The following is a 17833-nucleotide window of genomic DNA, read 5'->3' on the forward strand; positions in this document are numbered from 1 at the left end:
GTCTTTTGGTGCCTTTTGGATCCGCCAAAATTCAACACACTCGCATGCACTGCCTCTTGTCTTTGTAGCTCCTCCAATACATTCTCCAGGCTGGATCTGCGTCCTGCGCTTGCTTGGTTGACGGCTTTTGACTCACAGATCACTCCGAGTCCAACTGAGTCACCTGTGTCACCTGTATTCCCTTATTTGCTGCGCTCCCCGCACCATTGAACAGTCGCCCACCTGCGTCCAACCCCAAGGTTCCATTTTACCCTACTTCCGGCGCCTTCGCCGCAAGCGTGTGAAGATGTCTACAGAGGAAGCAGTGACGGAGGCGCTCCAGACGCCAGTAGACCAGAATACGCAGGCCGCTGAGGAGGCAAAGAAGATGCTAGCTGAGCTGGAAGGCGAAGCTGCCTTCGAAGATAAGCCCGAGAAAACAAATGGCGTTGCGGAGTCAAAACCTTCCGAGGAAGAAGCTCTCAAAGAGCCCGAGAGTATTGCAACGAAGGAGACGGCAGATGAGGGGAATGATGCTACCGAGAAGAATGGTGAGCGCCGCGATCGTGGTCGATCAGACTACAACAGTCGGGGTCGAGGTCGAGGTCGAGGCGGTCACAACAACCACGACTCTCGAACCTATCGCGACAACATCAAGTCCGACCTCACGACGCTAGAGGTTACCGATGACCCGGTTGCTATTCGGAAACAGGTATGTGCACCCCAAAAGCCTTGCAAACGGGGCGAGAGGCTTATCAGTCGGATAGGTGGAATTCTACTTCTCGGATTCGAACCTCCCCAAAGACAAATTCCTCTTCGAGCAGACTGGTGGCGTCGCGAACAAGCCTGTCGATCTTAGAGAAATCCACAAATTCAAGCGCATGCGCCGCTTTCAGCCCTTTGAGGCCATCGTCGAGGCCCTGCGGGACTCCAAAACACTCGAACTCACTGATGATGACACCCACGTGCGCCGAAAAGAGCCATTGCCAGAAAACTTCTTTGAAGCCCTTCCGCAAGCAGCTGACCCCCGAACCGTGTACGTGAAGGGATTCGGTGAAGAGAGTTCAAGTACCCAATTTGACATTGAGGCATTCTTTGACCCATACGGTCCTACTCGAGCAGTCCGTCTGAGACGAAACAACGAGAAATTTTTCAAGGGCAGTGTCTTTGTGGAGTTTGACACGGAGGAGCTGGCACAGTCATTCCTAGCACTGGAACCTAAGCCGAAATTCAATGGAAATGACCTCCTCATCATGAGCAAGACAGAGTACACTAGTAAGAAGACGGCGGATCTCAAGGCAGGCAAGATCACGTCGAACAACAAATATGAGAGGGGAGGCAGACGAGATCGTCACAACCATCGCGGTGGCCGAGATGGAGGCAAGCGCAAGCGTGACGAAGATACTAGGGACTGGAGAACACGTCGGGACGAAGACCAGAAGCGTGGGTTCAGAGATGATAAGAGACGAGGTGACCGAGGTGGTCGCGATAACAGAGGTGATCGAACCAAAGGACCTGAGACTGATGATAGGTAAGTCGATCCCTGTTGTTGTTCTGGAAGATCTACAAGGACTAATGAACTGTTGATCAGGGGCATTCCGATGGTCAAGTCTACTGCGGTCAAGAACGACAGCGGTCGTGAAGAAGCTCTCGCGAAGGCCAAAGCCGCGGTTGAAGCCGAGAACAAGAAGGAGCAGAAAGCGGTTGATGATGTTGAGTCGACCAAGCTAGATGGCGACGCCGATGCTTCTTCAGTCCAAGCCGACACCAAAGCTCCCGCTGGAAAGAAGCGAGCCCGAGAAGACGATGGTGACGAGGCTGACGCTGAGCGAGAGACTAAAAAAGTGGATGTGAAGTCTGAGGCTCCGCGGGTCAATGGCGATTCATAGCCATGAACGACCCGGCAACTTTGTCAGAATGACTGATATCATTACGGAATTCGGATAGGAGGAGCTGCAGTCCTGATCACTGCCCAAATCCTCCTGGGTATGTACCATTGCGCATTACCATCGAGGTGTTGTGAGCGTTGCTATAGAAGGGCGTTCTTATCTAGCGGCAAACAGCAAGAACCAAAATTGGGCGGCTTCATGTACTCTGTTATCATGAAATGTTGACACCTAAGAAAAAGTAATGAATATGAATTAAAACCCCGAGATCTCCAAAGCCTCGTCTTGAAATAGATTGCGCCGTTCAATGTTTGCACCCACTCACTGTGATCTCCGGCCGGCATACAAGACTCTGCACGCTGATTGTTATTTGCTGCTACTTCATGTTTGCTTGTTGTTCTTAATCCAAGGCGACTTTGTATCCAACTTGTACAACGAGATGCCGTGCATCCAGTACAAAGCAAAAGCAGTCGCAACATCTGGACATCCTGACGAGGCTGAGCACGTGACCATATAAGGCTGGCGAATCAGAGCTGGCCTGCCCTGTCACCCTCGAAAGTTTCTCAGCATCTTCAATTTCGAGCCTCGAATGAACACGTCCAACCTCAAAGCCGGCAAGTCTTGCTAATCGAAATCTTCGAAATAAAGACCAAGACCTCCAAATCCAACATTCGCCTTCACCGCCATCGACACCAGGGTATTTCAGTGCCGCAATTTAGTACACCCTTCCCTCGCCACACGCGCAGACTTGGGATACTCAGTGCGAATGTGGTGGCATCTCCCCTTATCACCATCGTCGTCACAGCACAATGAACGGAGCTGCTGGTCCTGCTCCCAGTGGTGAAGGGGCCACGTCATCAACTTCGACCAATACGTTTGCAGCAACGGGAGGACCGTCTAGGCGCTATGGTCCGCTCCCAAATTACGTCCAAGTCGCCAAATGCTACGTCTTTGAGCAGGAGATCCAAAAGTGTCTTAAGGAGAACGGGGTCAGCCAGGCGAGAGAGGATAACTTGAGATTGGCGGGAGTGCAATGGATTGATAATGTGAGGAGAGCATTGAAATTGTGGGTATCTCCTCCGTCTCTTTGGTATTCAGAATGGATCTGCCACGTAGCCCGAAGTCATTTCAGAATCGCACCGGTGCTCCTCAGGAACATAAGAGGGTACATGACTAATGTGTCTTGTCCACATCCAGGCCAGTCAGGACATTCAACACAGCCGTTGTATACTATCACAAGTTCCGGTTACAGCATTCAGATGGAGAGTACAGCTTTGTGGTAAGCCCGCGCTACAAATTTGCAAATTCTGAAGAATTGTCCGCCCACTGAACCACCTGGGTTGCTGACACCCACGCTACTATCAGGACGCCTCAGCAGCGGCACTTTTCACGGCGTGCAAGGTCGAAGACACACTCAAGAAATCGCGAGATATTCTATGTGCGGCACATAACGTGAAAGTCCCCAGAACGGAGCATTTGTCACCGGATGATCAGGTACGCTGTCCCCTTTATTCCTCATCCATAGTTTGCTTGCTCCCTTCCTCCCCCCTGTTGCTTACCCGAATTTTTGGTCTATTCCAGGTCTTCGAACACCACTCCCGCACAATAATCGGCCTTGAAAGACTCATACTTGAAGCTGCTGGCTTCGACTTCCGCAACCGCCACCCGCAAGACCTCCTCATCAAGTTTGCTAAACATTACTCTTTCCCCAAAACTTCGCCCGTGGTCAAGACAGCATATTCGATTTCGCTAGACCTGTACAGGACTTGGGCGCCACTGAAGCAGACAACGGCGACGATGGCGTTTGCTTGTCTCGAGCTTGCAGGACGGTTGCTTGGGGAAGAACACGAGAGGATCTGGAAGGGGTCGGATTACAGGGAATGGAAGGTCGAGCGAGGGATGGTGATGGGTAAGTCCTCCTCGACAATATCACCCTAAAGCAACTCCGAGAAAAAAGAAAAAAGTCTTCGCAAGACTTAGTGCGTACTGACAATCATTTTTTGCCTCTGTCTCTAGAAACTCTTCTTGACCTCCTCGAACTCTACACCCACCATCGCAACTTGACGGCAACCGGGACATCCTTCCCCGTCGACACGTTCCTCGAAGTGCGCATCCCGCTGAACGTCGAGTCCGAGGAGAAGAAGATCCCACGCTACACGGCTTGGGTGGAAACGGGCGGATCCGCAGCGGACCATGCGAAGGGCAGCCACCACGGGCACAGCGTCAACGGCATAAGCGCCATGAATGGCTCCAAGTCCGGCTCGTCGAGCAAGAACGTAAGTCCGCGCGACGTGACGAGTCCGCGCAGAGGCAGCGCGAGCACGAATGCTGCTTCTGGCGGCGGCGGCGGCAGCAGCACAGGCGCGGCGTCTGGATCTGGGTCTGGGTCCGGCTCTGTCGCCGGGATAAAGCAGCGCGTCGGCGAGAGGGGGCGCGAAGGAACGGTGCGCTTCATTCTTAACCCGGATAGGGAAAGGGAGGAGAAGAGCATTGTCGAGTTATTTCGCAAGCCCTGAGATACCCCAAAAATATTGGCCAAGAAAAAAAACAACCAGAAATCAAAAAAGAAAGGGGAAATCAGATCGAGATGATACGACAGGCAGGCAGCCGCGGACTTAAACAACTTGGAACAGGACGCGGGCTGCAGGGCTGGAAAGGACAGGCCCTTCTCATCTCATCCCAGCCCATCCATCCGGCCCTTTTTGTATTCTTTCCGTCCTTCTTTAAAAGAGGATTCGGTCCTGTGCGATGTTGATGAATTCTATTCAGACTGCGAAAAAAACAAGCGAGCAAGTGGACCAACACTGAGGACGGTTTGACTATTGACTACCGCGGCAGCGAGCGAGGCTATTGTGCGGAGTACGGTGTATTCGACTAATTGATTGAACGAACAAACATGCTCGACGGACCGGCCTGGCTGGGCAGGGCAAGGCAAGACGGCTGCGCTGGAGCTGGAGCTGTCACTCCGGCATCATAATAGTCACCATTCTATCGTTGTCATTATTGCATGCGGGAGCTGCATTGTTCTGGATATGTCGTTCAACGGCTGGCGTCTGGCGTTTTGCAAAGGTTGAAAGCTCAAGATATGAAGGGCGGGTTGGTTACTCGACTGCGATGGGCATGGATGGGGGTTCATCAATACCCAGTAGGATTATGAAAAGGCGCAAGGCAGGAAATCGAGAAGCGCTACACGCTACACAGGACACTGTTCGAAGAACAGAGAACAGAGAAGGGAGAAGGGAGAAGGGAGAAGGGAGAGCGACATGTGATTATCCAACATGGAGGTCATCTTTGTAAATACCGTACATATGTATCTCAAGGCTCGCTCGTCAGCCGCTGCACCCAACATGACATGACATGTCCACTGTCCCGTCCTTTCTTTCTTTCCACGCGACCCAAAAAAATTCCCAGAAGCGACTTTGTCTTTGACATTTGACATTTTCGTCTTGCGTGTTTATTAGCAATCTTCCAACAAAACGTCAACTGCATCTCAAAAGCAATCCATCAAATTCACTCCGACAATTTCATCCAACCGCCGCCGTTTCCATCTCTCCTGCTCTTGCCGGCCACAACCACCGACACGACCATCACCCTGTTTGTCCGCATTCTCTCCTAAAGACCGGCCAGCATCTGACTCAAGGTGCCCTTGTCATACTTGACGACTTTGCCCTTGCCCTTGTCCACCTCATGATACCGGTCCCAAAACCTGGTGTAAAGCGGCTCGATCATGCCCTGAATCTCCCTTCCCAATTGCGACCGAACCTCGGCTTCCATGTGCAGACTTTTGTGCCTGGTGATCAACTCATCAAAACTGCTGTTAAAGAGTTTGAACTTTTCCTTGATCTTGTCCTTGTCCTTGGAGGAGAGGGATTTTATTATCGACGTCGAATCGATGGCCTGTCCGGATAAGGGGCGCGAGCCGGAGGAAGTCTGGATTTGGTCGAAGAGCTGGTTGCAAGGGTCGCGCCACGCCGTCAAGTACAGCGACGAACCCGCCTTGCGGTAGGCGTCAAGTTTGGCGTTGTGTGGGGAGATCCCTAGATAGCGAGCGAGGTCTGGTGAGGATTGGACTGCCCGAGTGAGCACGGCGACGCTGTTGAGTTGAAAGATTCCCTGAATGGGTTTCTTAGGGTGGAGAACTTGAGAGCGCGCGTTGAGGGTCGAGAGGAGAGCGTCGACGATGTCGATGAGGTAGTGCGAGAGTAGAGTTGGGTTTTCGGTGGAAGGGGTTAGTTCGAGATTTAGGGTAGATTGGGAGGCCATTCCAGGGGTGGACTTCCAGTTCCCGTCACCGATGGACGAGAGCAGGGCAAGCAGGGGCCGCTCGAATATAGCGAGGTTTTGAAGGCGGGAGGCTGTTTGTGAGACCAGTGGGATTGTGTTACCGTCTGGCGGGAGGGTTGAAATCGACTCGGCTTGTTTCTTGGTTTGACTCAGTATGTCGCTGAACGATGAGCGAGCAGTGTCTCGTATTGGGCGAAGTGCATCCGCAAATTGTGATCGCAGCTGACCCGTTCGTGATTCGAGCCGGTAGCTAAGAGGCGTGAAGAGATCTAGGATTTCGTAGGCGAGGAAACAATCGCTCAAGATGCGTGGCTTGATCCCGTTGTTCAACTCTGACAGAGTACGCGTGAAGGTCGCTAGGGCTTTGCCGCAAGTCACGGTGAAGACCCGCCCAGGATCGTTGCGGAATATCCGGGACGTATTCTCTGCTTCTGCGAGAAACATACCTTCGATACCATTTGCGTACGCCCCCACGCCACTCGAACCTTCTCGGTAGATGCCCGAATCATTTCCTCGCCGCTTCGAGGTCATGATTGAGGCCGTGGCTAGGTTTTGGAGGCTGTTTTGAAGGTAGTCTCCCCTCACTTCGACGTAAATCAGAGTTGCCGCGTCATCATCCCGTTGACCCAGTCTAGCCGAATGCGCTCCAGCTGAAGCCATTGCCATAGCTATTTGACTGAGAGACTGGGCTTTTTCTTGGGAGAACGTGGGGAACGGTATTTGTTTGGTGATGTGATGCAGAGGCTCGACCGGTTGAGCGTCCTCCTGCAGCATTTGCCGGTACATGTCGTTCAACTGGTTGACGCCGGTGGACAAGAGGCTGTGGAAATCGGAAACAGCCTGCTGGTTGGCCCTCATGTTTGTCGAGCTTAGATCAGTGAGAGCCTTGTCGATACGCTTCAAGGCGCTGAGATATTGCGGCAGTCCCGAAGCTTTGGGCCCTGCTCGGATGATGCTCTCCTCGCGGCCTCTGGAGTCGAGCGGCTGCTTGAGCTTTTCGATGGCTTCATTGACCTTGTCGATATTCCGACTGGTGATCTGAAGTTGCTGCGTGTTGCTATAGATGGGCCCGATGGCATCCTTGACAATCTTACCGCTGACATCGAGCCGCGCCAGACTGGCCGCTATGCGCTTGGTGATATCTTTCGTCTTTCCTAAGGAAGCCAGGAGAACTTCAACCTCGGCGCTCTCCTCGGCGAAGGCGGCATTTCTTGGTCCCACCATGTTCAAGGGTTCAAGCACGAACGCACGCCACACAAAATGTCCGGTGGGCACCTGTGCCCATGTACTCTGGTCTGAAACAGCGTCAAGCGGTGTCAGTCTGTGCTGCACAGCTTTACATCTTTGCGGGGGCCCCGGTTGCGTTAAGATGGTGATCGGCGCTGGAGCAGGCTCGACAAAGTGCGTTCTCTAGTCGTCTGTTTGGGCTATACCAAAAAGTGATAAGGATATTCGTGAGATGATAGTAGTAAAGATGTGAGACGGGCAGCACGGCGAACGGATTTCGAGTTTGGGCCACCAGGGCTAATTACCAGGCTGCTTGAAGTTTGATTTGGCGGTTGCCAGTCCCGGTTTAGTCCAGGAACCGCCTACAAGTTTCTTGGCGGTAACTGCGCCGCGACGTCATTGTGACCTGATCATCCCAACAAAATACCGAGCACTCCGTAGAAACACCACCAACACCACCAACACCACCAAACCTCATGAGGCTTGTCGTCTAAACCCCCAAGCTTAGTCCCTCTCGCTCTCTCTCTCATACACACAAGCATGGAATTTGACATCTGCTAATCCCCTTTTCATGCAGCGCTCTTCTGAATATGAGCGCTGCGAGGCTTTTCCTCAATTCGAGCTACCTGCACTACTCCGCCTTGGCCGCAGTCGCTTGCGCCGCGGTTCACAGCTCAACGCGCAGGTCCAATCCGATCAAGCTCGACAGCCCTCCAGGCGCCCATGTCCCTCAAGATGCCTCTCTCATAGCCTACGCTCGCCGTGTGCAAAGCCACTATGCGCAAGCTGACAACCCCAAACGGGCCACCAAAAGAGGGGACTCAACCATCATTGACAGAACAAACGACCCTGATCACTATGCCCCCGCCTTTGAAAGCGATGACGAAAATGCTTGGGCCTCCTTCTCGAGGAACTTCCACAATGTCAAAGAAGGTATTGCAAGGATAGACTGGAGCACCGTCGGCGACAAGATCACAGACCGGGTTGTGCCAAACTGGGCCAAGGCCCTCCCTGACGGATTTCAAAAGCTTCAATTCGAACTCTCGATGCAGCCAGGAACGCTGGCAGATCAGATCTGGCAGGAGGCGCATGACCCTAGCATCAATCCGGAAATCGAGTGGAATGCTACCGTTCGTGTTGGAGACACTCTTGGCAAGGATGAATTGGAGTTTCGGCGCAAAAGGAGGCAGCACGTAGTAAAGGCATTGGCAAAATATCTCGGTCTCGACGAGAGCGAAATCCACCCCGATGACGTGCCGACTATTGCGATCTGTGGGAGTGGTGGTGGCCTGCGGGCGATGGTGGCCGGCACAAGCAGCTACCTGTCCGCTCAAGAGGCCGGTCTGTTTGATTGTGTCACATACACCGCCGGAGTCAGCGGCAGCTGCTGGCTGCAGACACTATTCTATTCCTCCCTGGGTAAGCAAGACCACAGGCAACTCCTGAAGCACATAAAGTCGCGAATTGGGACCCATATTGCTTTTCCGCCGCCAGCATTGAAGCTCGTCACGAGTGCTCCGACCAACAAGTTCATCCTCAGTGGCTTCGTCGAGAAGCTAAAAGGTGATCCTGGTGCTTCTTTTGGTCTCGTGGATGTCTACAGTCTCTTGCTCGCCGCGAGGCTTCTGGTACCACATGGCGATCTCGACGTTAATGATCAAGATCTGAAATTGTCAAATCAACGAATATACATTGAGAATGGCGAATTCCCTATGCCCATATACACTGCCGTCCGACATGAAATACCTGTGGACGTGGAGGAGGAGAAGGAATCCGGAGACAACCTGGCTCTCAAGCAAAAGATCAAGGAGAAAGCCAAGAAGGAGGCATGGTTTCAATGGATAGAGATGCACCCATGGGAGGTGTGGTGTGAAGAGTTTGGCGCTGGCATACCAACTTGGAGCTTAGGTCGGCCTTTCAAATATGGGCGAAATCTATTGCTCGACACCGGTGCCGCCCTGCCAGAAATCCGGCAAAGTCTTCTTCTTGGGATTTGGGGGTCGGCCTTTTGCGCTACATTGGCGCACTACTACAAAGAGATCAAGCCCGCTTTGATCGGGATGGTGGGGTTCGAGGGGGTGAATCTCCTGGTTGAAGAGAAGAACGAAGACCTCATCAAGATTCACCCCATCGATCCGGCTACTATTCCGAATTTCGTGTACGGCATGGAAGGCCAACTCCCCCCGACTTGTCCAGACTCTGTCTTCAAAAGTGATCACCTCCAGCTGATGGACGCTGGAATGAGCAATAATCTGCCCATCTACCCTCTCTTACGGCCTGGCCGGGACGTCGATGTCTTGATAGCGTTCGATGCATCCGCAGATATCCAGAAGGAAAATTGGCTTTCCGTGGTCGACGGGTACGCCAAACAGCGAGGCATCAAAGGATGGCCCGTCGGTGCAGGATGGCCGAAGAAATTGCCGAACCCTCAGGAGAATGCCAAAGCACTTGAAGAAGCACAAGCAACCTCCTCGCAAGAAGCAGCCACGAAACTCGCCGAAGCGAGGGAGCGAGATCGCGAGAATAAAGTTGTGAACAAGGACAACGCTCCGGAGAGCCCTACGACAGGTTCTGATCCAGACGCGGCGAGCACACTGGGCGCCTGCACCGTCTGGGTAGGCAGCACAGCCGAAAGATCCAGCGACGAAGAACCCCCGCCCTCAAAAAGCCTCAATTGGGACGCCGGTGACAGTGAAGACTCCGCTTCTTTTCACCTGATGCAGCCGAATGCCGGCATTGCCGTAATCTACTTCCCTCTCCTTCCGCATCCCGATGTCCCAAACGTCGATCCCGATAAATCGGACTTCATGAGTACATGGAATTTCATATATACGCCCGATCAGGTTGATAGTGTGGTAGAGCTCGCGAGGAGGAATTTTAGGGAAGGCGAGGAAAGGGTGAGGAGCACTGTGAGGGCCGTTTATGAGAGGAAGAAGAAGGTGAGGATGGAGAAAGAAGGGAAGAAGACGAGCAGGGAATGGAAAGGGCGAATGAAAAGAATAGGGAACAGTTTTGTATGAGGCGAGACTGCATTGATGATGGCCAAGATGCCTAACTGTGTACTCCGTATTCTGTTTCCGTCTGGAAGGTCTCGGGGTGTCCAGACGAGGTTCCAAATCTAGAGTTTAGAGACTCGAATATAAGAAGCCCCTGACAAGGATTTGATATATGGCTTATCCCTTACACGATAGCAAATACTCTAGAAATGTCTTCAAGAATGAACATACCATTTCGCAAGACCATTCATTATGCATGAAGAGAACTTCTATCTCTATACCCGGCAATGTTCTCAACAACTACATCTAGATAGAGCCTCCCAGTCCAATTTATTCCAGTCCAATCGAGCGAGATAGAATAAATGGTTCGTGAAAAAAAAAACAAAAAACAAAAATTGCCTTCTAAACGCTAACGTGCTGAGGTTGAACCCAACCACTCCAGCGGCCCCTTGTTCCCTTCCCCTGATCTATGAGCCATGGGATATAACATCGAAGAATGGTTCAGAAATACATGCATTCGTACATGAGACAGCACATGGATGGATGGGTGATTCTCGATCTCGGCACTTTCACTTCAGGCCACATGGGCAGGCGGTTGTGCAACGCACTGCACTGTGCCGCCACCATGCACCTACCACCGTATCGGCTCGTTCGTGGTCGGCCTCGCAGTCTATTGATAGCCGTGCCACCAGTGCAGTTCAGAAGGCCCGAGTAGACCACCCGTCCCGTCATGTAGGCTTCTTTCCGTCCCAGGGCATTGTTGTTCGAGGTCGAGGTCAAGCTTCGCCGAGGGGACGACTTCCTGGACCCTATGAGTCTGAGCATTGTGCGCTGAGGTTTGCTGGCGATTGTACCCTGTAGCTAGCTAGTGACAATGCCTTTCTGGAGTTTTCCGCTTCCTTTGTGCCCACTGCTTTGGCAGGCAACGGAGGCAAGCGCAAGGCACGTGTCGCACAGACAGTTGTCTCGGTATGACTGTCAACATCTTTTGACGGTTCATTGACAGATGTTTTCGGCGAAGCAAAGCGTGGCTGGCTGCAGTGTGCAAGACCGTCGCCTTGAGGCGCCAATAATAGGCCACCATGCTTATCCTTTGCTTCTTTCCCAGTTCATGCTTGGAACCGACATCCTCCTTCCTTTCTTTACAAGGGAAAATGCACTTTTAACGCTCACTCGTGCCACAGTCTTATTCATACGGGCGGATCGCCTTCTCCTTTCTTGTTACCTTTGATCGATTCGATGAACTCTTTGGCCCATTCTTTCGCTTTTTCGAGCTCTTCGTGGAGAAAGTTCCACCAGCTTCCTTTCTTTGCTCCCTCGTCTTCATTGGGGGTTGTCCCATTTCCTGGCGTCTCGTCTTCTGGCGTCTCATCTTCTGGCGTCTCATCTTCTGGCGTCTCATCTTCTGGCGTCTCATCTTCTGGCGTCTCGTCTACTTCAGGTTCAGTTGGAACGTCAACTGAAGCCTCGTCTCCATTTTCAGGTTCCGTTGGAGGGTCAACTGGAAAATTCGGATCGCCATCAGGACTGTCTTCCTCTTGATGTTTCTCCTCGTCGACTGGATCCGCAATTACCTCCGATCCTGGTGTATCACCTTCGGAATGCAACCCCTCGGTCTGCAAGGGAAGCCTTAAAGTCCCATTATTCGCCTGCGGGACAACCCCCAACGAATCACACATGATATTATACACCTCGATGTTCTGAAAAACCGGCACTCGGCTGTTGGGTGCATGTGGGAATGCAGGGCCCCTAGCCACAAAGATAGCTCTCATAAGCGGGTGCTCGTGATCATACCCGTGCAGACCTTTCGGTGCATATTCTTTGCCCGTGCTCAATGCTTCGGCGACGTCGAAGTCAGATTTTTCCACAACTGCCCAGCCGGTTTTTGGAATGATCCACAAAGGGGCGATGCGGGCGTTTTGGGTGAAATGATAGCGCTCCGGCATGGTTTCGAGGGTATAGACTTCAAAATTGCCTGCTTTTGCTGCTTCTTTAGAGAGCTGCTCGTAGAGTATGGGGAGATCGCGGGCTGGGTTCTTGAGACGCAGGCCTCGAAGAGGCCAGCCATCGATATGATCAACTAAGGACATGTCCATGAGATCGTCAAGTTGAATAAGTCGATTTGTGGAAGTCGTAGCCATTCCATGGTCAGAGACGATTACAAGATTGACGATTTCGGTCAGATTGCGCGCAAGAAGGCCCTCAACTAGTAAGGTCAACATGCTGTCGACATCGGCAATGGTGGCCCTGATCTCTGTGCTGTTCGGACCGTAGAGATGTCCATCTGCGTCAACGTTCGGCACGTATGCAGCGATGAACTGTGGTCGCAAGTCCTCATGCGCGGCGGCAGCCTCGTCATCATCACCAGGGAGATCGAGCCACTGTAGAACCCTCTCGACTTTACGAGACAATGCTTCACTGCCGTTGTACTTGTCCACATATGTCGGCTCCACGTCAGGTATATGGGCCTCAGAACCCGGCCACATGTGAATCGCAGAACGGACGCCCTGATGCTCGGCCGTCACCCACAGTGGCTCTGCATTCCACCACTTAGGTTGCATCGAGACTTTGATGTTGGTGTACCAGAACTCCTCCTGCAACACGGGATCCCAAAATTGGTTGCTGACAACGCCGTGACTTTCAGGGTACAGGCCGGTCACCAGGGTGAAATGGTTGGGAAAGGTCACAGATGGGAATGATGGGAGCATGTATTTAGGGGACACACCGCTCGCGATAAAGGCGTGAAGCGCTGGGGTAATGTTGCGATTGAGAAAATCAGCGCGGAAGCCATCAAGAGATACAAGTATTGTTGTGGGTCTGAAGATATGCGTCCCGTTGCTGTATCTGGTAAGTCGGTGAGCCGTGGGCGCGAGAGGGTGTTTCTTCGTAGAGGCCTTGTAGGCGCCGAACAGCAGGGCGACGAAGAGTCCAACGATGGCCAGATATATCATTGTCAGGCGTCCACGATGGGATTTTCTGGGAGCATGTCTGTCCCACTTTGTACCCTCGAACTCGGTGTCCGTGGAGGACTGAGAGCTGGTGTCTTTGAACCCGCTTTCCATCTCAAACATTTTGTCTGAAGATTCCGTTCCACTTCTCCTCGACTTCTTGCGCTTGTGCCTCCGAACTTTGGCGGCAGTGCTTGCTCCATCTTGCCTTCCTTCGTGGAGCCCAAACACGGCTCGTGCTGTCTCTAATCTCGAAGGTTTCTGCAAAAGCCTCTCATGCTCTTCAGTCTCTTTCAGAATATCTCTATCGCCCTCCTTGACATGGCCTGCGCCCTCCAATTCCACTTCGGTGTCAGATCCTGAATCGGAGGGAACAATAACGGCGTCTGCATCGTAGTGTTTCTCAGACAGGAGACCATCGCGCTCACGGGCCATGTCGGTTTATTTTCGAGTTGAATGATGGTTCGACGAGGCGAGTATAGCCAGCTTTTGCTAAGGAGTCATCTCTGGTCGTCAGATGGATGCAGCGGACAAAGGAGTGGCATGTCACACAGCCTCACGATTGACCCCTGGATTCAAAGAACATGGGCCAACGAGGTGATCGTCGGGATTCGGATATATACTTAATCCGAGAAGCCTCGCCAACTCATGGTGGATCCCAGCCTTGTGGCAGCCCCTTTTCCCCTCGCATCCCAATGAGCTGTTCAGCGAGCCCACAACATCCCCGTGCCGAGATGAATGTTTGAAATTAGATGTGGCGGTGCAATGTTGCCCGCACAGACTGGACGTATCAGGCAACAGTCAAATGCTCGTACTAAAAGCCCCAGTTTGGATGTCAACGCGCCCATGGAGAGATTCAACCATCTGTGTTGCCGTTCCACGATCTTGAAATGGAGCGCTTTGAGAAGTTGCGCGCAGTTGGTACGTTGACCATGTCCAATGAGATATCCGATTCTCTGAGACTGACCGAATCCTTGTAAGGCAGGCTGGAGCGCTACTCAACAGCCCGCCATGACTGGAAGTTCTATCTTGGCCCAGCAGTCACTGCCTCGTACAGGCTCCCAAAGGGCCATTCTCAGCCGCTGAAAGACTGCATCTACAAAGCTTTGGGAGATGTCATAGCTCAACATCCTATTCTCTCGGCCATTCCTGTAGACGAGAGTACCCAGAATCCGTACTTCGTTCGTCTCCCAGAGATTCAACTCCAAAAATGTGTCTTCTTCCGAGAACGCCAACTTGATTCTGATCTCGACGCGGATGTTGAGCGGGACATTGAATTAGATGAGCTCCTTAGCACTCAACACAGCGTCCCTTACGAACCGCCAAATCCTTTTTGGCAAGTACATATCATGACGAGCTCTGCTCATCCCTCTCAGTTTACCGCATCTTTTTTGTACCACCATGCTCTAGGTGACGGAGCTTCGGGAATAGCATTCCACAGAACCTTCCATAGCGCTTTGTCCAAGTCCTTCTCCATCTCTCCAGCAGACCTACCTTCGACCTCAGTAATTCCTTCACCTTCAACACCATTACTTCCTGCCCTCGAATCACTACACCCTTTACCCGTCTCAACCTGGTATCTTCTCACTATTCTCTTCAAAAACAAGATCTGGTCCGCCCGCGACCTCGGTCTATGGACAGGCTCCAAGTGTACCGCACCTTTTGGACAATCATGTGTTCGACATCTCGCTTTCTCGGCCCGAAGCACAATAGCATTCAAGACTCTCTGCCGTGAGAATGGCACGACTATTACCGGTGCACTTCAGACACTCATCGCCGGCGCGCTCTTTGCCCATCTACCCGAGAAATCCACCAAACTCGTATGTACCGGTGCGCTTTCAGCCCGTCGATTTCTGCCTGAGGATGCCAGGATTACAGATGATAGCATGGGCGTCTGGATTCTGGACATGTCCGAAACGTATACACGAGATCGCTTCCCCCAACACGGCGACTCGGGACAAGGAGGACGAGATCTTTTACCATGGACCGAAGCCCAGCGCTCCCGCCAGAACATTGAGCACGTCTTAAGCTCGAAAGGCCAGAATGCAGGTGTAGGGCTGCTAGGGTATGTGAATGATTATCAACAAGAGTTGTTTCTATCCAAGGTCGGCAAAGACAGGGACTCGAGCTTTGAAGTGTCCAATCTAGGACTATTCAAGCCAGCGGCGCCGGCAGAGGAAGATGAAGGGGTGGCAATAGGGAGGATGGTATTCACCCAGAGCGCCGGTGTTACGGCAAGTGCGATTCAAGTGTCTGTAATCACTGGGGCAGATGGGTGCCTGGTGCTAGGAGTCTCGTGGCAGAAGGGAATTGTGGACGATAGACTTGTCGAAAAGGCCATGCAAGCCGTGAACGCAGAGATGAGACGCCTAGTAGGCACTGATTGAGTCGACGCACGACATGGTATCATCAGTGAGCTATTCTGGACACACTCACTCTGTACATACAAGGATAGATCTGTAGATTTTACCGACCGATGGCCTCGATAACATTGTTCACTGTACACTGTTCTTTGCACAGTTGTATGTAAAATTTAATCAGGGGGTCAACGCAAAGCCAAAGGACATACCACTTTCATCATCCTGGGTTGGCTTTAGGCGCCCCAGCAGATAGAAAACTGGGGGCATTTTCTCAATCTGGCACTATCTTTCGAGATGACGCGAAATGAAAACATTGGAGGCTGAAAAGGGCTCTCGGAGAGAGAAATACCCTTTAAAAGCCCCCTCTAGTTTCGCCCTCGCTCTTCTACGCTCTTTTCCTCATTCCTCAGCGGACAGCGCACGAAGCAACATACCGATCACAACGATATCCCAGAATCAAGCCAGGACAGCGATATAGACACGGCTCGGCGGTTAGCACACGATGTTTCACCGACGGTCTACACCCCAGAGCCTCGATCAAATCCGCCTTGCACGTCGACAGGCAGAAAGACAACTCGTCGCTACCCTCGGTCCTCTTCACGGCGACTTGGAAGAATTCTACACCTTTGTACCTCTCCCCGATGGTCATAGAGGAGAGCTGAAAGTTGTGCGGCACAAGTTGGGATCCCAAAGTCATCGTCCATTCATCATCCTCTTCCACGGAGGAGGGTTCTCAAATGGCAGTGTCGATTACATGACTCGCCCAGCGCGAGACTTTGCGAGCGAGTTCAACGCTGTGGTTGTGTCTGCGACGTATCGGCTTGCTCCCGAGTATCCATTTCCTATCCCGATGCAAGATGCATGGGATACCTTGGTGTGGCTTTCTCAACACGCCAGGGAATTTGGCGCAAACCCTCAACAAGGCTTCGTGGTCGGTGGGGTCTCAGCTGGAGGGACCATGGCGGCTGTTTTGACGCAGTTGGCGCAGGATCGCGGTCTCACGCCACCACTCACCGGCGCATTCGTGTCCATCCCTCTTCTGCTCGTAAAGGAGATTGTTCCCGAAAAGTACAAAAAGGAATGGACTTCGATGGAAGACAGCAAGAACAATCCATCCTTGAATCGGAACAGCATTCGACATATCATCCGCACACTTGGCCCGGATGTCAGGTCTCCCCTATTTTCACCGTTCAATAGCAGGAATCCGCACGCGGGATTACCACCGACATACGTGCATGTAGGCGGCATGGATGTCCTGAGGGATGACGGCTTAGTCTACGAGAGGGCGTTGAGAGATAACGGCGTGCAGACGCGGTGTGACATATTTCCTAATCTAGGCCATGCTGCTTGGACGATTTATGCCACAGAGTACTCTCGACCGCGACTGGGGCCAAAGATGATGGAAGCGATGAGATGGCTGTTGAGCCGGGAAGGATCCAACAGGGTTTAGAAGGCGACAGCTGGATTTGGAAGAAGTGCTTCATCGACTGTCAATCTTTGCGGCAATTGTTTCAGACATGGGTTGAAAGCATGCGGGGTGATAAAACAACTCCTGACGGTTCAGTCGACTCCTCAAGCCTCAAGGAGCTTAGTAGTGATGTGGTAACTGCTTACCCACCTTTGCCTTGCTTGATAAGACTGCTCAGTGTACTTCACAGTATGTAGCTCGTCAGCCAAACTAGCCTTCATGATTTCGAGTGGATCATGGCCACATTTCCCGAATATTTTCAGTCGTGAATCAAATGTAAAGAATCAGATGTTGATTGCGTTTCTGGCCCATACTGTCGCAGTTGTTGACTAGGCAGAGATGGCTTGAGTGGGCGTATGGCTAAGAGAGTCGGGTGGTGCATCCATTCATTTTGGCCATCTCCGGGCTTGCTTGTCGCGATAATAATACCTCGATGAGAAATGCTGCTGATACGTCACCGTCGAGCAAGGATTGGCCAGTTAGTGGGCAGCTTGCGCTTTCGAATTCAGATTGTGGTAGTGCAGAGAATAACATGTAGCTGTGAGATCCTTGAAGCAGCTCAGCCTCGTCCGCCCGATAGGGTTTAGTGCATGAGGGGTCCATTCTTATGTAACCACGAAAAGTGGGGAATTTCGCGTACCCCACACAACACGAAAAGAAATAATTTCTCGAAACCATTTTGCTG

The 17833-nt window shown here is 52.2% G+C and overlaps 7 protein-coding genes across 7 annotated transcripts; 5 read left to right on the forward strand and 2 right to left on the reverse strand.

The window, feature by feature from the left end:
- Window positions 1-286: 286 nt before the first annotated feature.
- Window positions 287-1868, forward strand: A1O5_07545 (lupus La protein; the record flags this gene model as incomplete). The annotated part of the gene is made up of 3 exons (XM_007748134.1): window positions 287-691; window positions 747-1510; window positions 1571-1868. 3 exons carry the CDS (start codon window positions 287-289, stop codon window positions 1866-1868), a joined length of 1467 nt encoding a protein of 488 aa, XP_007746324.1.
- Window positions 1869-2674: 806 nt separating this feature from the next.
- A1O5_07546 (uncharacterized protein) lies at window positions 2675-4381 on the forward strand (the record flags this gene model as incomplete). Its single annotated transcript, XM_007748135.1, has 5 exons — window positions 2675-2931; window positions 3063-3144; window positions 3231-3359; window positions 3447-3774; window positions 3882-4381. The coding sequence occupies 5 exons, from the start codon at window positions 2675-2677 to the stop codon at window positions 4379-4381; spliced, it is 1296 nt and encodes a 431-aa protein (XP_007746325.1).
- A 1096-nt stretch (window positions 4382-5477) lies between these two features.
- On the reverse strand, window positions 5478-7373 carry A1O5_07547 (uncharacterized protein; the record flags this gene model as incomplete). Its single annotated transcript, XM_007748136.1, has 1 exon — window positions 5478-7373. One exon carries the CDS (start codon window positions 7371-7373, stop codon window positions 5478-5480), a length of 1896 nt encoding a protein of 631 aa, XP_007746326.1.
- Window positions 7374-7966: 593 nt separating this feature from the next.
- Window positions 7967-10396, forward strand: A1O5_07548 (phospholipase A2; the record flags this gene model as incomplete). The annotated part of the gene is made up of 1 exon (XM_007748137.1): window positions 7967-10396. The coding sequence occupies one exon, from the start codon at window positions 7967-7969 to the stop codon at window positions 10394-10396; it is 2430 nt and encodes an 809-aa protein (XP_007746327.1).
- A 1166-nt stretch (window positions 10397-11562) lies between these two features.
- Window positions 11563-13755, reverse strand: A1O5_07549 (ectonucleotide pyrophosphatase/phosphodiesterase family member 1/3; the record flags this gene model as incomplete). The annotated part of the gene is made up of 1 exon (XM_007748138.1): window positions 11563-13755. The coding sequence occupies one exon, from the start codon at window positions 13753-13755 to the stop codon at window positions 11563-11565; it is 2193 nt and encodes a 730-aa protein (XP_007746328.1).
- A 455-nt stretch (window positions 13756-14210) lies between these two features.
- A1O5_07550 (uncharacterized protein) lies at window positions 14211-15707 on the forward strand (the record flags this gene model as incomplete). The annotated part of the gene is made up of 2 exons (XM_007748139.1): window positions 14211-14245; window positions 14306-15707. The coding sequence occupies 2 exons, from the start codon at window positions 14211-14213 to the stop codon at window positions 15705-15707; spliced, it is 1437 nt and encodes a 478-aa protein (XP_007746329.1).
- Window positions 15708-16182: 475 nt separating this feature from the next.
- A1O5_07551 (uncharacterized protein) lies at window positions 16183-17130 on the forward strand (the record flags this gene model as incomplete). The annotated part of the gene is made up of 1 exon (XM_007748140.1): window positions 16183-17130. The coding sequence occupies one exon, from the start codon at window positions 16183-16185 to the stop codon at window positions 17128-17130; it is 948 nt and encodes a 315-aa protein (XP_007746330.1).
- Window positions 17131-17833: the final 703 nt, after the last annotated feature.

The sequence above is a fragment of the Cladophialophora psammophila genome, assembly GCF_000585535.1.
Source record: "Cladophialophora psammophila CBS 110553 chromosome Unknown aczJe-supercont1.11, whole genome shotgun sequence".
Classification (NCBI taxonomy): domain Eukaryota; kingdom Fungi; phylum Ascomycota; class Eurotiomycetes; order Chaetothyriales; family Herpotrichiellaceae; genus Cladophialophora; species Cladophialophora psammophila.